At 41.9% G+C, this 17,288-nt stretch overlaps 1 protein-coding gene across 2 annotated transcripts in view; it reads left to right on the top strand.

Annotated features, from left to right (window-relative positions):
* PRDM5 (PR/SET domain 5) overlaps positions 1–17,288 on the top strand; it is a 208,402-nt gene that overhangs the window by 79,759 nt on the left and 111,355 nt on the right. For both annotated transcript variants that reach the window (XM_019522042.1, XM_019522041.1), the window contains exons 6-8: positions 186–278; positions 542–663; positions 11,857–11,936. In XM_019522042.1, the coding sequence (XP_019377587.1) occupies positions 186–278; positions 542–663; positions 11,857–11,936 (295 nt within the window). The remainder of the gene's footprint in view (positions 1–185; positions 279–541; positions 664–11,856; positions 11,937–17,288) is intronic.

The following is a 17,288-nucleotide window of genomic DNA, read 5'->3' as shown; positions in this document are numbered from 1 at the left end:
ACAATTTACTATAGCTCCAAACTGCAAATACTTATATAATAGAGTAGTCCCATGAACTCATTCTATATACATAAGTAAAAATACTCAGTAATACATATCTGTAGGCTCAGGCCTATATTTTGTAATTGGCAGAGTCAAATTGTTCTTTATAGGATGTTTGTCATTTATTTTATCTTTTCTCCTAGTGTTCTCCAGTGCACAGAGAATGTCAATCCAGGCGACTCTTCAAGAAGTTTTCAGTGTTCTGTGTGCAATACCTCCTTCAGCTCAGAACTGAGGTTTTGTGTCTGAATTACTGGACTGCTATCATATCATTGCTGGCTTCCCTTTGCATGTTAGCTTGCAAGCTTGTTAGTTTATGTGAATCTTAACAGTGAACGAAGTCAGATGCTTTCATTCCTACCCGCTGTAAGTAATGCATGAAGAGGTGTGGAAATCTGCTATATGGCATGTGTTAAGCTCAGAGCAAACAGTTGCTTACAGTCAAGTTTGTTGGTATTTCTTCATATTTTATTTTTTCTTTGCTGGTTACCCAATGTAGTTATGAGCAGCACAAAGAGGCTTGCAGAGGGGATGCCAGATTCATATGCAAGGCTGATAGTTGCGGAAAGAGGTTCAAGAGTAAAGATGCTCTAAAAAAGCACAAGGACAATGTTCACACTGGTAAGAAATGACTGATTATATCATTCTAATTCACCAACTAAAGTAAGAACTATTTTTTATTTTATTTTAAACTGATTCATTGGTAGTCCTACTATATTTCCATTTACTTATTTACTTCCATTTAGTTGCAATATTTACTTGAATATAAGATGAGGTTTCCCCTGGGAAAAAGCCCTTTTCTCACATTTGCATACAAGGAAACCTCATTAAATACTTTGTCTAGAATTAAACTGTTGCTAAAGGCAGCATTAGCTTAGTAAAACCAACAATACACATAGCCCACATGGCACAAATGTACTGATGGGAACCGTGTGTGTTTGTGGCCCAGGAGGAAATGAACACCAGGCCCAGAGGTACTGTAGTACCAGGGCAGCACTTGGCGAGGCCAGAGCAAGCTCCAGCGCCCTTCCCTAGTGCCAAAGTGCTGATGGGAACTACCAAAGGGTAGGTTGCTATAACCCATCTGAATAAGATAGAAGGTAGTGCCCATTGCTCTCAGTGCTGACTCTTTTTTCCATGGTGATTCACTGCACTGTATACATTTTGACTTCCTCTTGACTCCCATAGTTTTACTGCAACTTTCTTTCTCCCCCTCCTTCCCCCCCAGTGATTCATTTTTCCTTCACCAGCCCTAAATATCTGGCAAACACCACCAACCAGGGCCCCAGACAGTTTACCGAGAATCCCTCTGTTGCTCCCTCTCTCACCCTATCACATATGATTAGTGTCGCCCCACCCTACATGAGGTGGAGCCAAACCAGGTTGCCCTGTACCTCATCTTCCTGTAAATTTTTGGAAGATCCCATAACTCATGACAGGGCTACCTGGTTTCAGCCATGAATGGGGAGCTAATTAGCATATGGATCCTTTGTGGGTGGTATCTGGAGTACACACATACAGAGCACTGCTGAGCTGTGGATTCACCATAACTTTAAACACTGTTATCTCTGCTGGAACCCAGTCCAGTGGCCTATACGGTAAATCATGAACCTTTTGGCTTTGGACTAATGTCATGCATAATTTGTTCTATATATAAGTAGGTACAGAAGTGCTGCTTAGAAGTGTGGTAAAACTTGCAGTAGTTTCCAAAAAAAGTAAAATGCATCCATTCTGGATGAACTAAGTCTATGCCTACCTGTAGGGCACATTACTACAGGTATGTTTATTTCAAGGTCAGTTTTTTTTTCGAATTTGCTTCTCACTTCCACACAGAGCCATCCCTAGGGGTGTGTGGGGCCCACGGCATATCAGCCTGTGCAGGGCCGGAGGGTGGTGAGTGGCCAGAGCGCAGCATGGGGTGGGGGGAGTGGGTGAGCAGCCGGAGCTGGCAGTGCGTGGCAGGGTCTGTATGACACTGTCTGCAGGGCATCTCAAAGTGCTAGGCCTGGGACAGTTGCCTGGATTCATGCCCGCCCCCCCTCCCCCCTCAGTGCGATAGCCCTGCTTCCATGTACAGGTCTGAAAGTAAGAAGGAGAGAAAAGGGAAGAATTTGGTGGGGGCAAAGGGGCCATCTGACCCTTGGATTTATTTTCCCTGCTGTATCAGTATCAGTGAAAGAGGGACAAGTCCAAGGAAACTCAATTAAATTCTATACCTGGAAAATATTACAAATATATACATTTTCTATATAGAATCCAATTACTGGGAGGTGGGGGGTCAGTTTAGATTCGGGGCCTTCGTATATTTGAGTAAATATGCTACTTATCTTATTTCTATTATATTTCAATTTAGATCAAACTAATTTAACTTTCTCACTTCTTCTGAGGCTGTGGATATAGCTAAGTATATCAGGAACACAGGGAATCCTTATAACCACATAGGCATATTACATAGAGATGGTTGTGATGATGCTGATGACGCAGAAAAGGCAGACTTGTTCACTTTGTTTTTGTTTGTTTGTTTTGTTTCATTTTTGGAAAAGTGGGATGATGTATTTGTATCACATGAGGATTTTTTGCTGTTTCTACATCAAAAAATACATCTCAGATCTACCCAAGATAGATTTTTTCTTTAAAAAGCAAGCATAGTTAATAACTTCCTGCCTTCTGATGCTAAGTTTGAATAATTTGGGTGAATTAATAAATACCAGAGAAATTCTAAAGCACCAGCAGAATGCTAATGTTATGCCAATATCCAAAGAAAGCAAATGGGGTGGCCCCGTGATTAGCAGCTGATTACTCTGACTTAACTAATAAATTGAAAAATAATAGGAAAATAATGGAAATAATAATAATGGAAAACTGATACTTGAGTCATATGGTAAAGAATCAAAGGATAAGATAATCAACACCAGTCAACACAGCCTTATGGGAAGCAGGTTTTGTCAGATGCACTTGATTTTATTTATAGTGTCATTATAAGTTTTGTTGATGAAGGCTGTGCACAGGCATTACATTTCTGATATGAGAATCATGGTTCTTCCAGTAAAAATGACACATGTACAAGCATTCACTCGGTTTCTCTCTGAGGAAACAAATTCCTTCAGGGAGAAGATCTTCCAGGGCTGACTTTGGACAGTCTCTCTTGTGAACACTCTTACACTCTCCTCCCAGTATGGTCCCCTGTCTAAGGAGCAGGTAGGGGATTTGTGGAAGTGCTTCAGTCCTCCCCAGAATGGGAGGACTGGAGCAGCCAATACTCCCCATGCTTTCTCCAAACCATGATCACCCTGGTCTTATGAAGGCATGAGGATCAGGAGAAAGAAGGCTGTTGCAGGATGAATGTCTGTACTGTTCCCCCTCCCAGAAACATTTCTAGTGATGGAAATGAATGCAAGGTTGTGCCTTAAGGTTGCCCTGTAGAGGTGATATACTTTTGTTTGATTTAGTACTGCAAGGTACTAAATAGTACCGTGCTTTAAAAAGTATCATTATACAATATTCTACATTAAATGGGTTAAAAATTACCCAAACCTCAAAAACGAACTGTTAAATGAGAATCATAGAATGTGTGTGTTGAAAGGCGATTCTGTAGGGATTGTTTCTAAGCCACACATTATTCAGATTTCTTATGCTGACCTAGAATTAAATAATGAAATTGCTGGTGATAAAATATATTACAAAGATTAGTGAAGTGCTAAATAATTCTAAAGCCAAAGCAATCATACAGAATGACCTGGATTGCTTGGTAAGCTGGATCAATTCAAACAAAATGCTTTTTTTAAACAGCCAAATGCAAGGACTTTTTAGAAGAAAGAATGTAGGACAAGCCCCCTGCATGGAGGGTGGTGCATCCCTGAAAACTGGGGCTCTGAAAATGATTTAGGGATCATAATGAATCAGTAATTGAATGGGGCTTTCCAGTATAGTGCAGCTGAAAAATGAGTTAAATTTAGTCCCTGAATATATTAGGAAGGAGGAATGGAAAGGTGACTTATAAGGAATTGGTGAGACCATTACAATTAGTGTATCCCATTCTGGGGTCCACATTCTAAAAAGACACTGAAAAAATGAAAAGGGTTCAGAACATAGCTAAAAATAACAGGTCATTTAGAGAAAATGCCTTAGAAATAAAAACTAAGACATTCAAAAAACCTGAGATGGAATCAATCTAAGTTGCACAGTTTTCTGTAAGCAGCATAGTTTAGATTGGTAGTGGACAGGATACACATTTGCCCTTGGATATAGGGGGCAAGTCTTAGACTGTACTCCACCATTTTTAAACCAGTCTGTGCACTGAACTTCTGTTCTGCTATGGTGTAAACCTGTTTTGCATGCCAGCCATGTTCTGTTATAGGTCCAGACTGGTTTTCGATCACATTTACCTGTACAAATATTCACAATTTGCTGTGTGCACATGAGCAACTCTTAGACTATTCCCCTATCAACAATGATGGAAAGAGGTAAAAAAAGAAGAGAGAGTAAATTGATTTATAGTTAAATCTTCCACATTGATGTTTAGATCTTGTTGTTAACTTTTTATTCTTTCCACAGCATGTTGTGCCTATTTTTGCTGTCAGCATTAGCAACAGCACTGTGGTAATATTATAGAGTAAGAAAGAAGGCCTGAAAAATAATACTGCTCTGTAGATGTTCCTCCTTAATCATAAATTTGTGGGACGTGCATAAGACATATACAGTCTCTATTTTCTAGCTAACTACTTTAGTTTTATCTCGACTAAACTTACTTTAGCTTTGCAGCTTGAAATATGAAAGATTAAGTCATGTTTTGTTCAATATAGTCCCCATGTTTTATCTAATACTCTATTCAAACACTGCTGTTGGACCATTTTAGATTTGAAGTCCTTTCACCATGTTTAAGCAGAATGCAGTTATATATTTTCATGCACTGATTAAAATATATCTGTCTTAATAAGTATTTAGATAAAATAGTAAATAGTAAAATAGTCCCTTTATAGTCACCATTAATTGGAAAATAATTGTATATTTCATATTTATGTAACAATTTCTTTCTATTTGCCCCTCTGTATTGTATGTTGTTGATGGAAGCTGAAATTCACCTAGTTCATGTCTCTCTCTCTCTCTCCCATCAAAAAGCAAATGGGGATAGGATAGGTTATGATTTAGTCTATGCAAAGAATAAAGGATGTAGGAACATTGGGTAATTACCCAGTGTTTACAGGGGGTTTTGTCACAGGTCCAATTTTATGTCGTGGATGACATTTTCTTTATTTCACAGCCCTGGGAATCATCCCAAAAGCCATCAGCCACCATTCTCATTCATTTTCCTGCAAGTGTGTTGCATGGCAGCCTCTCCATCAACCACACTTCTACAGCTTCCCTTGCTAGATGCTTCAGTCTTTACCCAGGGAGATCAAAGTGTTCTCTTTTCCTGGTTATAGCAAAGAAATCAGCATCCTGGAGCTGCAACTGGACTAAGAAATGGTCTGGAAAAAGATCACCAGACCAAATATAGAGGGGTTTCATAGATTATTACATGTTTGGGTTGAAAGGGATCTTAGCAGATCATCAAGTCCGACCCCCTGCCTTGGGCAGCAAAGAGCTCTGGGATCAGACAACCACAGCCAGGTGCATGCCTAGCCATTTCTTAAAAACCCCCAAGGTAGGGGAGAGCACTACCTCCCTGGGAAGTCCATTTCAGATTCTGGCAACCCTTACTGTAAAGAAGTTCTTCCTGATTTTTAACCTAAATCTGCTCTCCATCAGTTTGTGGCCATTGTTCCTAGTTTCTTCAAGGGATGCCCTGGTAAACAGGGCATCTCCTATTACTTGCTGCCCCCCCGATGAAATTGTAGGTGGCCAAAAGATCACCTTTAGCCTTCTCTTACAGAGGTTGAAGAGATCCAAGTCCCTCAATCTCTATTCATAGAGCTTTGTCTGCAGGCCCGTAACCATACCAGTGGCCCTCCTCTGAACCCTTTCAAGATTGTCCACATCTCTCTTGAAGTGCAGCGCCCAAAACTGGAGGCAGTACTCCAACTGCGCCTGACCAGTGCTGCATAGAGGGGAAGTAGCACCTCCCTGGGCCTGTTTGTTATGCACCTGCTAATGCATGATCAACTGTGGTTAGTTTTATTGCTTGCTTCATCACATTGATGACTCATGTTCATCTTGGTGTCAGTAATGACTCCAAGATTCCTTTCCACTGCTGTGCTGCTGAGAAGGTCCTCCCCCAGCCTGTAATCATTCTGGTGAGTCCTTCTCCCTAGGTGCAGCACCTGGCTCTTGTTCTGGTTGAACTGCATCCTATTCTGTTCCTCCCACTTTTCCAACCTGTTCAGATCCACCTGGATTTTTTCCCTACCCTCTAGTGTGTTAACTTTACCCCATAATTTGATATCATCTGTGAATTTGGAAGGAGTGCTTTCTACACCCTAATCCAAGTAACTGACAAAGACATTGAACAGTACATGTCTAAGGACTGAGCCCTTTGGGACTCCACTGCCCACATCTTTCCAGGCTGATACTGACCCACCTACCACCACTTTGTACGTGTGACCTTTAAGCCAATTTACCATCCACCTGGCCATGTAATCATCTATGACCTAGCCAATCAGTTTATCTGTGAGAGTAGAATGAGATCCTTATTGAAGGCTTTCTTAAAATCCAAGTAGATGACATCTACCTCTATTCCTGCCTCTAAACATTTTGTGACCTGGTCATAAAAAGAAACAAGGTTAGTCAGGCAGGATCTACCTGCTATGAATTCATGCTGGTTGCCCTTCAGCATTATTTTTCCTGCTGGACTCCCACAAATGTGATCTTTAATAATTTTTTCAAAGGTTTTCCTGAGGATAGAAGCAAGACTAACTGGTCTGTAGTTACCCAGATCCTCCTTCCTCCCTTTCTTGAAAATAGGGACTATGTTGGCCCTTTTCCAGTCCTTTGGGACCTGACCTAAACACCAAGAGTGCTAAAACAGCTGTGCCAGTGGCTCTGCTATGACACTGGGGTGGGAAAAAGAGACTTGTACAGGAAGGAAAACTATGCTAAGGTCTGCTGGAATGGGAAAAATAGTGAGGTGGACCTAGAAGGGAGTAAGAGCAGAGTAGACTAAGGAATAAGGGGAGCATAACAAACAGAGAAATGATGAGGGAAGTGAAAAGGTACAACATTAAACCAAGTAAATTAGAAAGGGAAGAGGTAAGGAATCCAAAAGATGAATGAGGGGAAAAAGTGTAAAGGAACATACTAAGATCAGCCAGAGATTAAAGTAAAAAAATAGCATGTCATGAGGGTGAGAGAGAGAGAGAAAGGGCTGGGATAAATTGGCAATATATGTCAGTTTGGTCTGGAAATAGTCATGTTATGCAAATAGCCCCCAAACCTGTAGCACCAGCTGACACTGATGAGAAGGTTTCTGCTGCTGCCAAGTTGTTATGCCTCAATCTCTAGCTCTCTTCAGCTGCAGTTTGGTTTAGACACTGGATATCCTATATTTGATATTCCCAGATAAAAGAATTTGACTCTGGTGGGATATAACACAAACGTATTGCTACCCATGCATTTTGACAGAAGGTTCTGCCTGGTTTGCTATAAATGCATTGTAAGTCACCAAAAGACTACCACACAACCATGGCAGCATTCTTAAACTAGACCATGATTCAGAGGTAAATTTACTATTGGTTGATTAACTTTTCATGACTATATCTATAAGTGAGAATTTGACTCATAGACTGGTAATTCAGTGAGAGAGACAGGCTTTTCATTTTCTCAGATCTTTGCAATCAATGGCTAACAAATATTTGAGGACATGAGATACTAAATGACTCTCTGCCAAGATAAGTGCTACTTTTTTCGTCCGGTATGTATAGTTTGGCACAATCATTCAGGTCCTTTTTACCACCAGATTAGATGTATATATTCAATATGGACCTGCATTTGGGTAACTTGGAAGTTCGCAACTGAAGTCTTCAGCCTGCTTTCTAAGTGAAGTTGCAGAGTGGAAACACATTAAGGCAGTATTCTACGAGCTATGCTGGCTCCTAATAAGTTTCTCAGTGGAAACTCTAGTGTTGATTTTATACTGTAAAATCCTAAAGAGTTTGCACTTTGATTACTTGAGACATTAGCTTTTCCCAATGATATATGACCATCATTCCTGCTAGTGGTGGTGTGAGAAGTGATGGTCTTGTGGAATAAAAGGGAGGTACTCCCAGGGTATTTTGAGGAGTCCTTAATTTTGGGACTTGAGTCTAAATTTGTTAGGTTTCTGAATTTAAATTTTTTTTATCTTATTTTCTCTTTGCGTTAAGTATGGTAAATTGTTATGCTGTCCAGGGCATGTAGTCTTATTTAAAAAACTAGAATAATTAAATAAATGAGAGGGGCATATATTATATCAATTATATTTGTTTAACAGTTTTTAAGAAAGACAAATTAAAATCAGATCCAGTTGAAAATCATATTGAATTATGTTAAAATTAAATGAAAACAATAACTTGAAGAGAAAAGAAAACTAAATATGAAAAATAATTATAAATATATAATGCTCAGGAAACTAAGAGCATGGGGAGATGGGGCACTGGAATGGCTGGAAAAGTCGTGAACTGGAAATAGTCTGATGTGTTAACTTCTGACCAGGCTTCATTAAACAGGTGAACAGTATTTATTACCTCCTCCTACTTAGCTTTGCTACTTTTCTTTTTATTGTAATGTGAACATGTATGGCAGAACACATGTGTAGGCCTCGGGTTATAAAGAAAGAACCAGGTTTGTAATAATTGGCCCTTGTAATGAAACAGCTGTTGGAGTGCTAACACAAACTTGAAACCATGGTGGTGGCCTGAAAAACTGCCTTGGCATAACTGATACCATTTTTTCCCTTGGACAGATATCACAAGGTACAAGCGAAGTGCACACAGAGGCAACTGAGCATGGAGGTAGTGTAAGCCACTGCTGTAGGCCAAACAAGATGTAGATAGCTGTAGAATGTAGGAAGACAGGCTGTAGGCAAAACAAAACCCAAGGACAGTGTCACAAGGTCACGTAGGTGCCTTGTGCCTAGAAAAGGGTTAAGAACAGCTGCCAATCACCAGGGCAGCTCAGCTGCTGGTTGCTGGGGCAACCATGTTGGTCAGGTGACCAGAAGGGGGCAGGGCCGGGCCCTTATAAACAGCCCAGGCCGGAGCCTGGCTGGCAGTTCCATTCTGGCAGCTGGAGGAGCAAGAGCTCTGCAGTGGAGCCGAGCTGAGTCGGGCAGACTGATAGAACGAGTAGCTGCATCATGGCAAGGGTGGAGAGAACCCTGACTAGGAGGTTTTACTGGAAAGCCAGATGGGGCCTGGACTTGATGTTATAGCCAGAAGGCTTGTGGTTGTGTTGCAGCCGGTTGGCTCTTAGTTTTGTGTTCCTTGTTTGATATGGTTAAAACTGGAGGACCGGGTGAGGCTGTAGGGGTGCGAGGAGGCCTCACAGGAGCTCCCCAGCATTTTGGGGGTTCCTAGTGCCCTGTGTGGGCGCGGCAGTCATGCCAGGCACGGCACAGTTGTATGGCACCGAGGCGGCGCAGCAGATGGGGGGAGTGACCCTATCCCTGGACGGGTGATAGTTGTGAGACCCGAGCAGGGGAGAGGATCCCGGCAAAGGGGCAGGGGGCCAGGCACAGCTTAGGCCACCTGAGCCCCACTGATGGCACACCAGTAAGAAGCCTGAGGGCGGCTCGCATCTGGCCACGAGAGAGAGGGGGCCACACGAGTGGAAGCCCCGGGTGGGTGTTGCTAGGGAGACGAGCCCGGCGAGGGTGAGTCAGTGATTAGAAAGAGCCCGGCAAAAGTGGAGGGAAGCTGCAGGAGCGGGCGTGTATGTGAGAGAAGCCCAAGGGAGGGCGCACATGAAGGAAGCCCCAGGAGGGGTACATCTGATTGATAGAAACCCCAGTTGGGGTGCGGACTGGGCAGAGTCCCAGAGGGCTCTGCAGGGGTGGGACCCCGAAGGGTCACAGGGGCCAGGTAAGGCTCAGGCCGCCTGAGCCCAACGGGAATAAGTACTATTAGTAAGCCCGAGAGGGCTAACGACTAGAGGGGCGCCGGTTGCGTGATGAGCCCAGAGGCGCTAGGGAAGGGGCGCCGGTTGCATGACGAGCCCAGAGGTGGTAGAAAAGGGGCGCCGGTTGCGTGACAAGCCCAGGGGCGCTAGAGAGAGGTGCCGGTTGCATGACAAGCCCAAGGGTGCCTGGCAGGGCGCAGAGAGGCAAGGGACCAGATAACGTCCGGAAGAGCTGCGAAGCTTGGGGCGTGCTAAAGGGGAGGTAGGAGGCACGCATAGCCCATAAGGCTGGGGTGCACCAGGTCACCCCATAGAGAGTAGGAGCCCGGATAGTTATAGCACTGTGTCCAGGTGGACTAAAGGCAGCCTCCTATATAAAACTATAAACCAACAAGATGTGGCGGGCAAGAATAGAGGGTGCTGGATTGCCTACTTGATATGGCAGGGGGGCGCTAGTGAGATCACGGCTGCTCCTGTGCCCTACTCCGTGACAGACAGCTCAGTAGGGAACAAGTAAGTTCAGAAAGAAACAAGGTGAGGGTGACAAATTGATGAGGAAATAACTGCTGTAGAAGTTAATTGTTGAGGATCTATAGTATGACCATACAAGAAATATACAGAAGAGGACTGTAAAAGGGTATAAAAGTCTAAGGAAATGACCAAGTTTGGGGAGTTGTCACCGAGTCAGAGGAGAACACGTCGGTCAAAACTGGGACCCCCAGGGCCATGATGATGCCTAGCTAGCTGAGTCATTGTGCATTGATCAGAAGACTGGCATAAGAATACCTTTACAGACAGCTTTGGATTTTGCTTAAGTAATGGTATTATTTATGTGTTCAGTACATTTGGATTTGAAACTGGAATGGGATCACCAATCATTTGATACCATTCATACCACTCCTTAATCAAAATTAAGTGCACCAGATTTAGAATCCCTTGTGGCTTCAGCGAGTGAGCTGAAGTGGGCTCTAGCTGGTGAATGGAGATCATAATATCCAGGTTTATTGAACCGTGCTGGGTCCCAAGGATTGCAACGTTGATTCATGTAGAGAGGGATTTGCTGAGACTGTACACACTTATGGGCGAGTAGGATATCCAGTTAGGGATTTTCCCCTTTCCAAAACTAACAACATGGCAACAGAAGTAGAAGATTTTAGATAACCTAATTAAATGCTTTGTCACTTTTCAAACCAATTGTAAAAAGAAAAGAAAATGTGTGTGGTTTCTGACCTTTAACTTGGTTTATAATATATATGATAGATTTTATTTGTATTTATGATGAGGCGCTAATACGAATTCCCAATCTTATTCATTTAGGAAAATATTAATTTCATGCTGTTTTTTACTATAAGGTAGAAGACTGGCAGCTTTCAGGGCCCCCTAAGTGGAAATATTGGTGTTGGCCTCAATGGGGATCTTTTTTCCTCATTGCTCCACAGATTTCATTAATCAGACTTTTTAAGCTCTAACAGTATGTTTTTTGAGGATGACAGTTGTTTTTGCCTTCTGAATAGCACAGTTATTTAGTACACTTCATACAAATTTACTATTAGGTGATACTTCAGTTCTATAAGGTTCTTTTTTTAAGGTTTGATTTTTCATTAAAAATAAGTTACAAGACACCTACAGAGAATTTCTGTAAACCAGTCCCTTGAAGATGGGGTATAACAGTAACATTCTTGTGTTGGTCGAATGACTTGTGAAAAATCATGCATTCAGTGGAAACATATGGGTTCTTTCTTTGCATTTCTTTAAAATGTTTGTGGTATTTTGTTTCTGTTTTAGGAAATTCTAGGAAGAAACTGGTGTGCTCAGTGTGCAATAAGAAGTGTTCCTCAGCAACAAATCTTCAAGAGCATCGAAAGGTCAGTAAGATGAAGGCTGACCCACAGCAGGCTCTGACTTCACCAAGATATGAAAGCATGGAGCTTGGGTCACTTGAGAGCTCATGTAATACAAACTAGTAGGTAGTTTTTTTATGGTTACAAAAAATGCCATTTTTTTTTATTCTGGGCTTTTAATTTTGTAACCACAGTAGGTTAAATCAAAATTTTTGGTTCATTTGTAACCTATCATTTGCTGAGCATCAAATTGTGTGTGTGCGTGTTCATTTTCAAATTTCTGAGTTAAGCCAAAATTGCCTACTTTTATTTAGCTGCAGGTCACAGGAAGGGGACTAAATCTAAATGTATATTAGCCTAATTAGACTGAATCTTCCTGATTATGCAGAAAATGCAAACAAGTTCTTTTTTTCCTTACGATTTTATGTGAAAATAACATCACAATCCTAAGAATGTGGTCTGAAATCTATTTTAGTGGTATGGTTAGTGTAACAATGCCTTTAAAAGAGAAGAGGTATAAAAAGCAAATACATTTTTAGTTTTATTCATTTGAATTCTTGTAGATAAATTGAAATAGTGGCATTTCAATAACCAGAACAGAAAGAGTTAATTTTCTAAAAAATATCCATTGGAAATAAAGTAGTTAGTATAGATATACAGATAGGTAATGAATAAGGTTCTTAAACTGTTATACCCAAAGGAAGATCCTGCAAGATTAATTTGATAAATCAGTAAAACCCGAGAGGGCCAGATTTTACAAAAAACTATATTATATAGTTTATCAGATCAACCATGAGTCTTTTAATAATGCCCTATTTTCAGTGTTAGTCCAGTGAGAATATATATGATATTAATTAAAATAAGTTGTTGTAAAATTGTTGCAAGCCCTTTTACTAATTTTTCATGATTTGTTATTTTGCTTACTTGTATTAATGTTCTCTTGAATGTTTTGGAGAGAAAATACAAAACACCACTATCCAATTGCCCAGTCACTTTCCAAGGTAATCAGAATGTGTTCTGTTTTTAATTTAGGTCAGGAACAACAAATCAGTGTATATTCAGATGACCATGTCACTGAAAGCCTTGAACCATCCCACTTTTCTAGGTCACTCCTTGTGAGGTTTATAGAGAAGATTTGTCTTGCAATAATTATACATCTCTTAAGATGTTATCCATCCACATGAACTAGTGACCAAGTTTGCCAGCAAAAGTAGGTTAACTAAGTACCTGTTCATCTCGAGAACCACCATCAGGATTGTCAGTATTTCCTCCCATTTTTCTTTGGCTTCTGATAGAGGTTACACTTAAGATGTGCTTAACTGGTTAATTGTGTCTTAAGTAGTGACCATACCTTCAATCAATTCACAGCGCGATAAAATTAGGAATAAGCTACAAAGTTATTAGATATGTTGTGTGTAATAATTTTGTAACTGGTTCCTATCATGCCTTTAATTGAACATTGTGACCATCCTCTGGAGTACATGGGAGGGTTTTGAGACTCTTGTGTGCTCCAGAAACTGGAAGGCTTCTCAGCTGATCAGAACTCCCAGCTCGGGGAGCGCACCATGTGGACAAGAGCCCTTGTCAGATGATCAGGTGCATCATGGCAGGAAGTGCAATTGTTGGGATCCAATGTCAGATCCAATCGCACCTTTACTTGAACATCTATGAAACTATCTATCAGGGACCTTTCTGTTAACTTATTCCCTGTGAGAGCCCATATCCTGAAATAAACCAACTCTGCCCAGGCAGGATATCTGATCAATTTGGAGGCATTTAGAACTAAATAAAAAGGATTTAGGTGCTTAACATGGAGACTCAAACGGGCACCACAAAGGGTATGATCAAGTAGGTGTTTGCAGAGTGTGCCTAACTCGCACCAAGAGGACTGGGCATCTCACAAAAACGCATTCGTAACTGTAGCTTTCTCTTAAAATGCTGCAGATAGGGAATCTCACTTATTGTACAATACCATGTTGTATTATACCATTTTGTGTATTATACCCAAGTTGTGTCCCTGTTTCTATGGAGGTTCAAACCCAATTTCTCTTTCCTTAGAGATGCCTGTAACTGGTTGAAGAGAGAGGTGGCACCTTGTGGTCTCGCAGGGAATTTAAACATGTGCTCCAGGAGTGAAGTGCATGGGGGAGCCCAGAGCATCACTTGTATCGATGTACCGACACTGAAAAATGGCGACAGGGGGGCTTTAAATAAAGCACCCCCATTGCCATTTTGCAGCATGCTGGAGCACAGTAATTACCACGTTACAGTAGACTCAATTAATTGAGTCTGCTCTGACACGCTGTAATTAGTGTGTTGGAGCAGCCTCACTGCATGTGTATAGGTATCCCTAGTAAGTTGGGGCATTTCAGGTCCTTGTTTCCAGGACTGTCGCTGTATCATATATTTAAAAAGTCATTGCATAAAATATAGAAACAGTCCTGGGAGAAAGTTCCACAAGGCTACAAAGTCATGTGCATTCTTTTGCTCCCCTCCAATCCCCTTCCCCTCATTTCTCTCTTTCTATTTTCCAGTGAATCTTAAATTCCTGAGAACCCAAAGAAGGGCCAGAAGAGACACTGAGATGTCTGGCACCCCAGGAAGGGGCTGTACAGAGAGACTGAGAGGTCTCGGGGTCTGGAGTGGGGCTGAGAGAGGCTGAGGGGTCAGAAGGCCCCTAGAGGGGTAGCATTGGCAATTGGTAGAACATCTGTAAGGATGCCATCTGCGAGGCATAGGGTTTGGTATAGAGGAGGTATGAAGCCATGCAATTAGCCCAGAAGGCCAGGACCACAATCGGTGGTAATTGTAATAAGACCAGGGCAGCCTCTTGCACTCTGTGTAACAAGTAACATCAAGACATAGCAGGAAAGATCTGGGTGGACAGCTCATAGAGTAGGGTATCTCCATTTTTTTCCTGGTCCCTGTGACTGTCCTCTACAAATTTTGTAAGTGTAAACTCTTGTTTGCATCAGGTATTATTTACAGAGAGGCCCTTTTTCTGATAGAAATGAATATCTATTCTCTCTGGCCATGGTGCATCTGTTTTTCTGGGAGTGGCAGCCGGGGGCAGCAGAAAAGCAGTGAAACGCCCCCAGAGTTAGAAGTTTGTAGAACTATTTCCTGGAAAAAGTGCAGGATCCAGTTATAAAAGATTCCCTGAAAAGTCTGATCGCATTGCTTGTATCTGTGGATCTGTGCAGGGACTAATTTCTCAAGGGTTTTTTAACAGGTAGGGAGGTGGACCTCAACACTGATTACCAGTGATTACCAGTTCCGGAAAGCATCCTACTCACTTTTGAGACATTGTGTTTTCTAAGGGGGTTTTTTTGGGGGGGGAGTGTGGGGAGGGGTTGCCGACATGTGCTGGCATCTCTCAATTGGTTCTGAGAGCCACTCTAATTAAAGTGCCCACAACGTCTCATGTATCAGCATCCCTGTGCTTCAAAAGTACTGTGACAGGGATACTTCAACTGAAGTTTATCAAGCGAGTTTTAGTTAAAGTGTCCTCATCATGATTTTGAAACATGGAGATGCTGATAAATGAGATATGGGGGCTGGCTGGAGCATGCTAATTGGCACACTCCAGCAGACTTGATTAATCATGTCTGCTCTGACACGCTCTAATTACAGCACTTCGGAGCAGCCTCCCTGCATGTGTACAGGCACCCTACTCTATCATGTGATTTTTCTTTATAACAGTCCATTTTGTACCAATAGAAATCTACTTTAAAATGAAACACTGATTCAAAGCACTTTAAACCTATAAAAAAAATCGATTTGTGTGGTACAGAATTGTTGACTCTGACCCCTTAATTCATTCTGAATTGTACTTGTTTACACTGCACGTAGTCCTACTGGCTCTGTAAGAGGATCATTAAGTAAATGATCGAAGGGTTTTTAAACCCGAAAGCTTGCTTAAAATTTTTTCCAACTGTTTAATTTGGTCTAATAAAAGATATCAGATTCACCCAAAGAACCTTCTCTGCCTGTGTCCTTAGACCAACATGGCTACAACCTACACCCCTCATTAAGTAAAAGACATTAGGTATGAATAAATGTTATTAGCAGGTGGCTTTTGGTAAACTGCCTTGCAAAAGTTAATCCAATTCAAGTTCACCTCTGCAAAATTATTCATAGAAAATTTGTCCTATTTAATAAAACAAATGAAGATTTCTGAGACTGACACTCTTTTAAATGAAGAAATATGTTTAGTTGAGGTTACATAGAGCTTGGTCACATACTTGCTATTCTATTCAATTAGGTCATAAGAGGTTGCTATCTAGAGCTGTAAATCAAAGTGCTCTTAAACAGTTACAAGAACGTTTCTTTGTCATGCACTTACTTAAGTGCTGCTTGGAAATGGAAGCCTCCCTAGTTCATATTACTATCAAGTGAGTTATTCTACATACTAAAGGCTTTGTTACATGGTAATTTGGGGCAGCTCCTGGAACTCTTTACCCCTGGATTGTCCACACATTAACACCTGAAACTAGTTTTAAGCACCCTTTAGGTAGCTTAGTGCCCTGCCACTCCAGGGCAGGTTTATTTCTGTTACCCAGCTTGTGTTACACTAACCTGTGGCCACTCTAGGCTACACATTGGTATAAATACTCCACCACCCCTGTCTCCCACTAACACATATTGAGCCCATTGCTTCCACGTGCCCCTGATTGAGCTGCCCTCCCTATCCCCCCTGGATCAGATCCAGTGTCCCCGGCCTTCCCAACACCCCACATCCCCCCTCCTATGTCCTCTTTCTTGTGGCTGCCAGCACAGTGCCGGAGGAGCAGGCAGCAAGGGGAACCCAGCTGCTTAGCTGCTACTGCTGTTGCTGCCACTCTTTCGACTGGGTAATCACAAGCAAGTCAGGGGACATGGGAGCCTGAGTGAGCTGTGAAGGCTGGGGGGCAGGGGAGAGCACAGAGGGAACCTGAGGGGCAAGGAGGGAGTCCCAGGGTGGGTGGGGATAGGGAGAATGGTAGTGGGTGGAGAGGCAGGGGGAAGTCCAGATTTGGGAGGGGCCGGGAGGTGGGAGGATTCCTACTGTTCAGTCGTCAAGGCCCCTACTGGCCTGAACGTGAGACTGCTTCAAATGTGACATAACAACAACAGTGATCAACATTTGAGCAGTTTAAAGTGTAGCATGTAATACAGCTCTAAAAGGTAACATAATTTTCTACAAATTCTCTTAAAATGAAAATTCTTCCAGAAAAACATAAGAATTGCCATATGGGGTCAGACCAGAGGTCCATCTAGCCTGTCTGTGACAGTGGCAGAAATAGATGCTAAAAGGAGAGCATCAAATCAAATAGATCTAGAATGATTTATCCCCTATCCATTACCTTCCCTGGTATCTAACATTATTGATTTGGA

Source organism: Gavialis gangeticus, unplaced genomic scaffold, assembly GCF_001723915.1.
Source record: "Gavialis gangeticus isolate Ggan-Ray unplaced genomic scaffold, GavGan_comp1, whole genome shotgun sequence".
Lineage (NCBI taxonomy): Eukaryota > Metazoa > Chordata > Crocodylia > Gavialidae > Gavialis > Gavialis gangeticus.
This window is presented reverse-complemented; position numbering and strand designations above follow the sequence as displayed.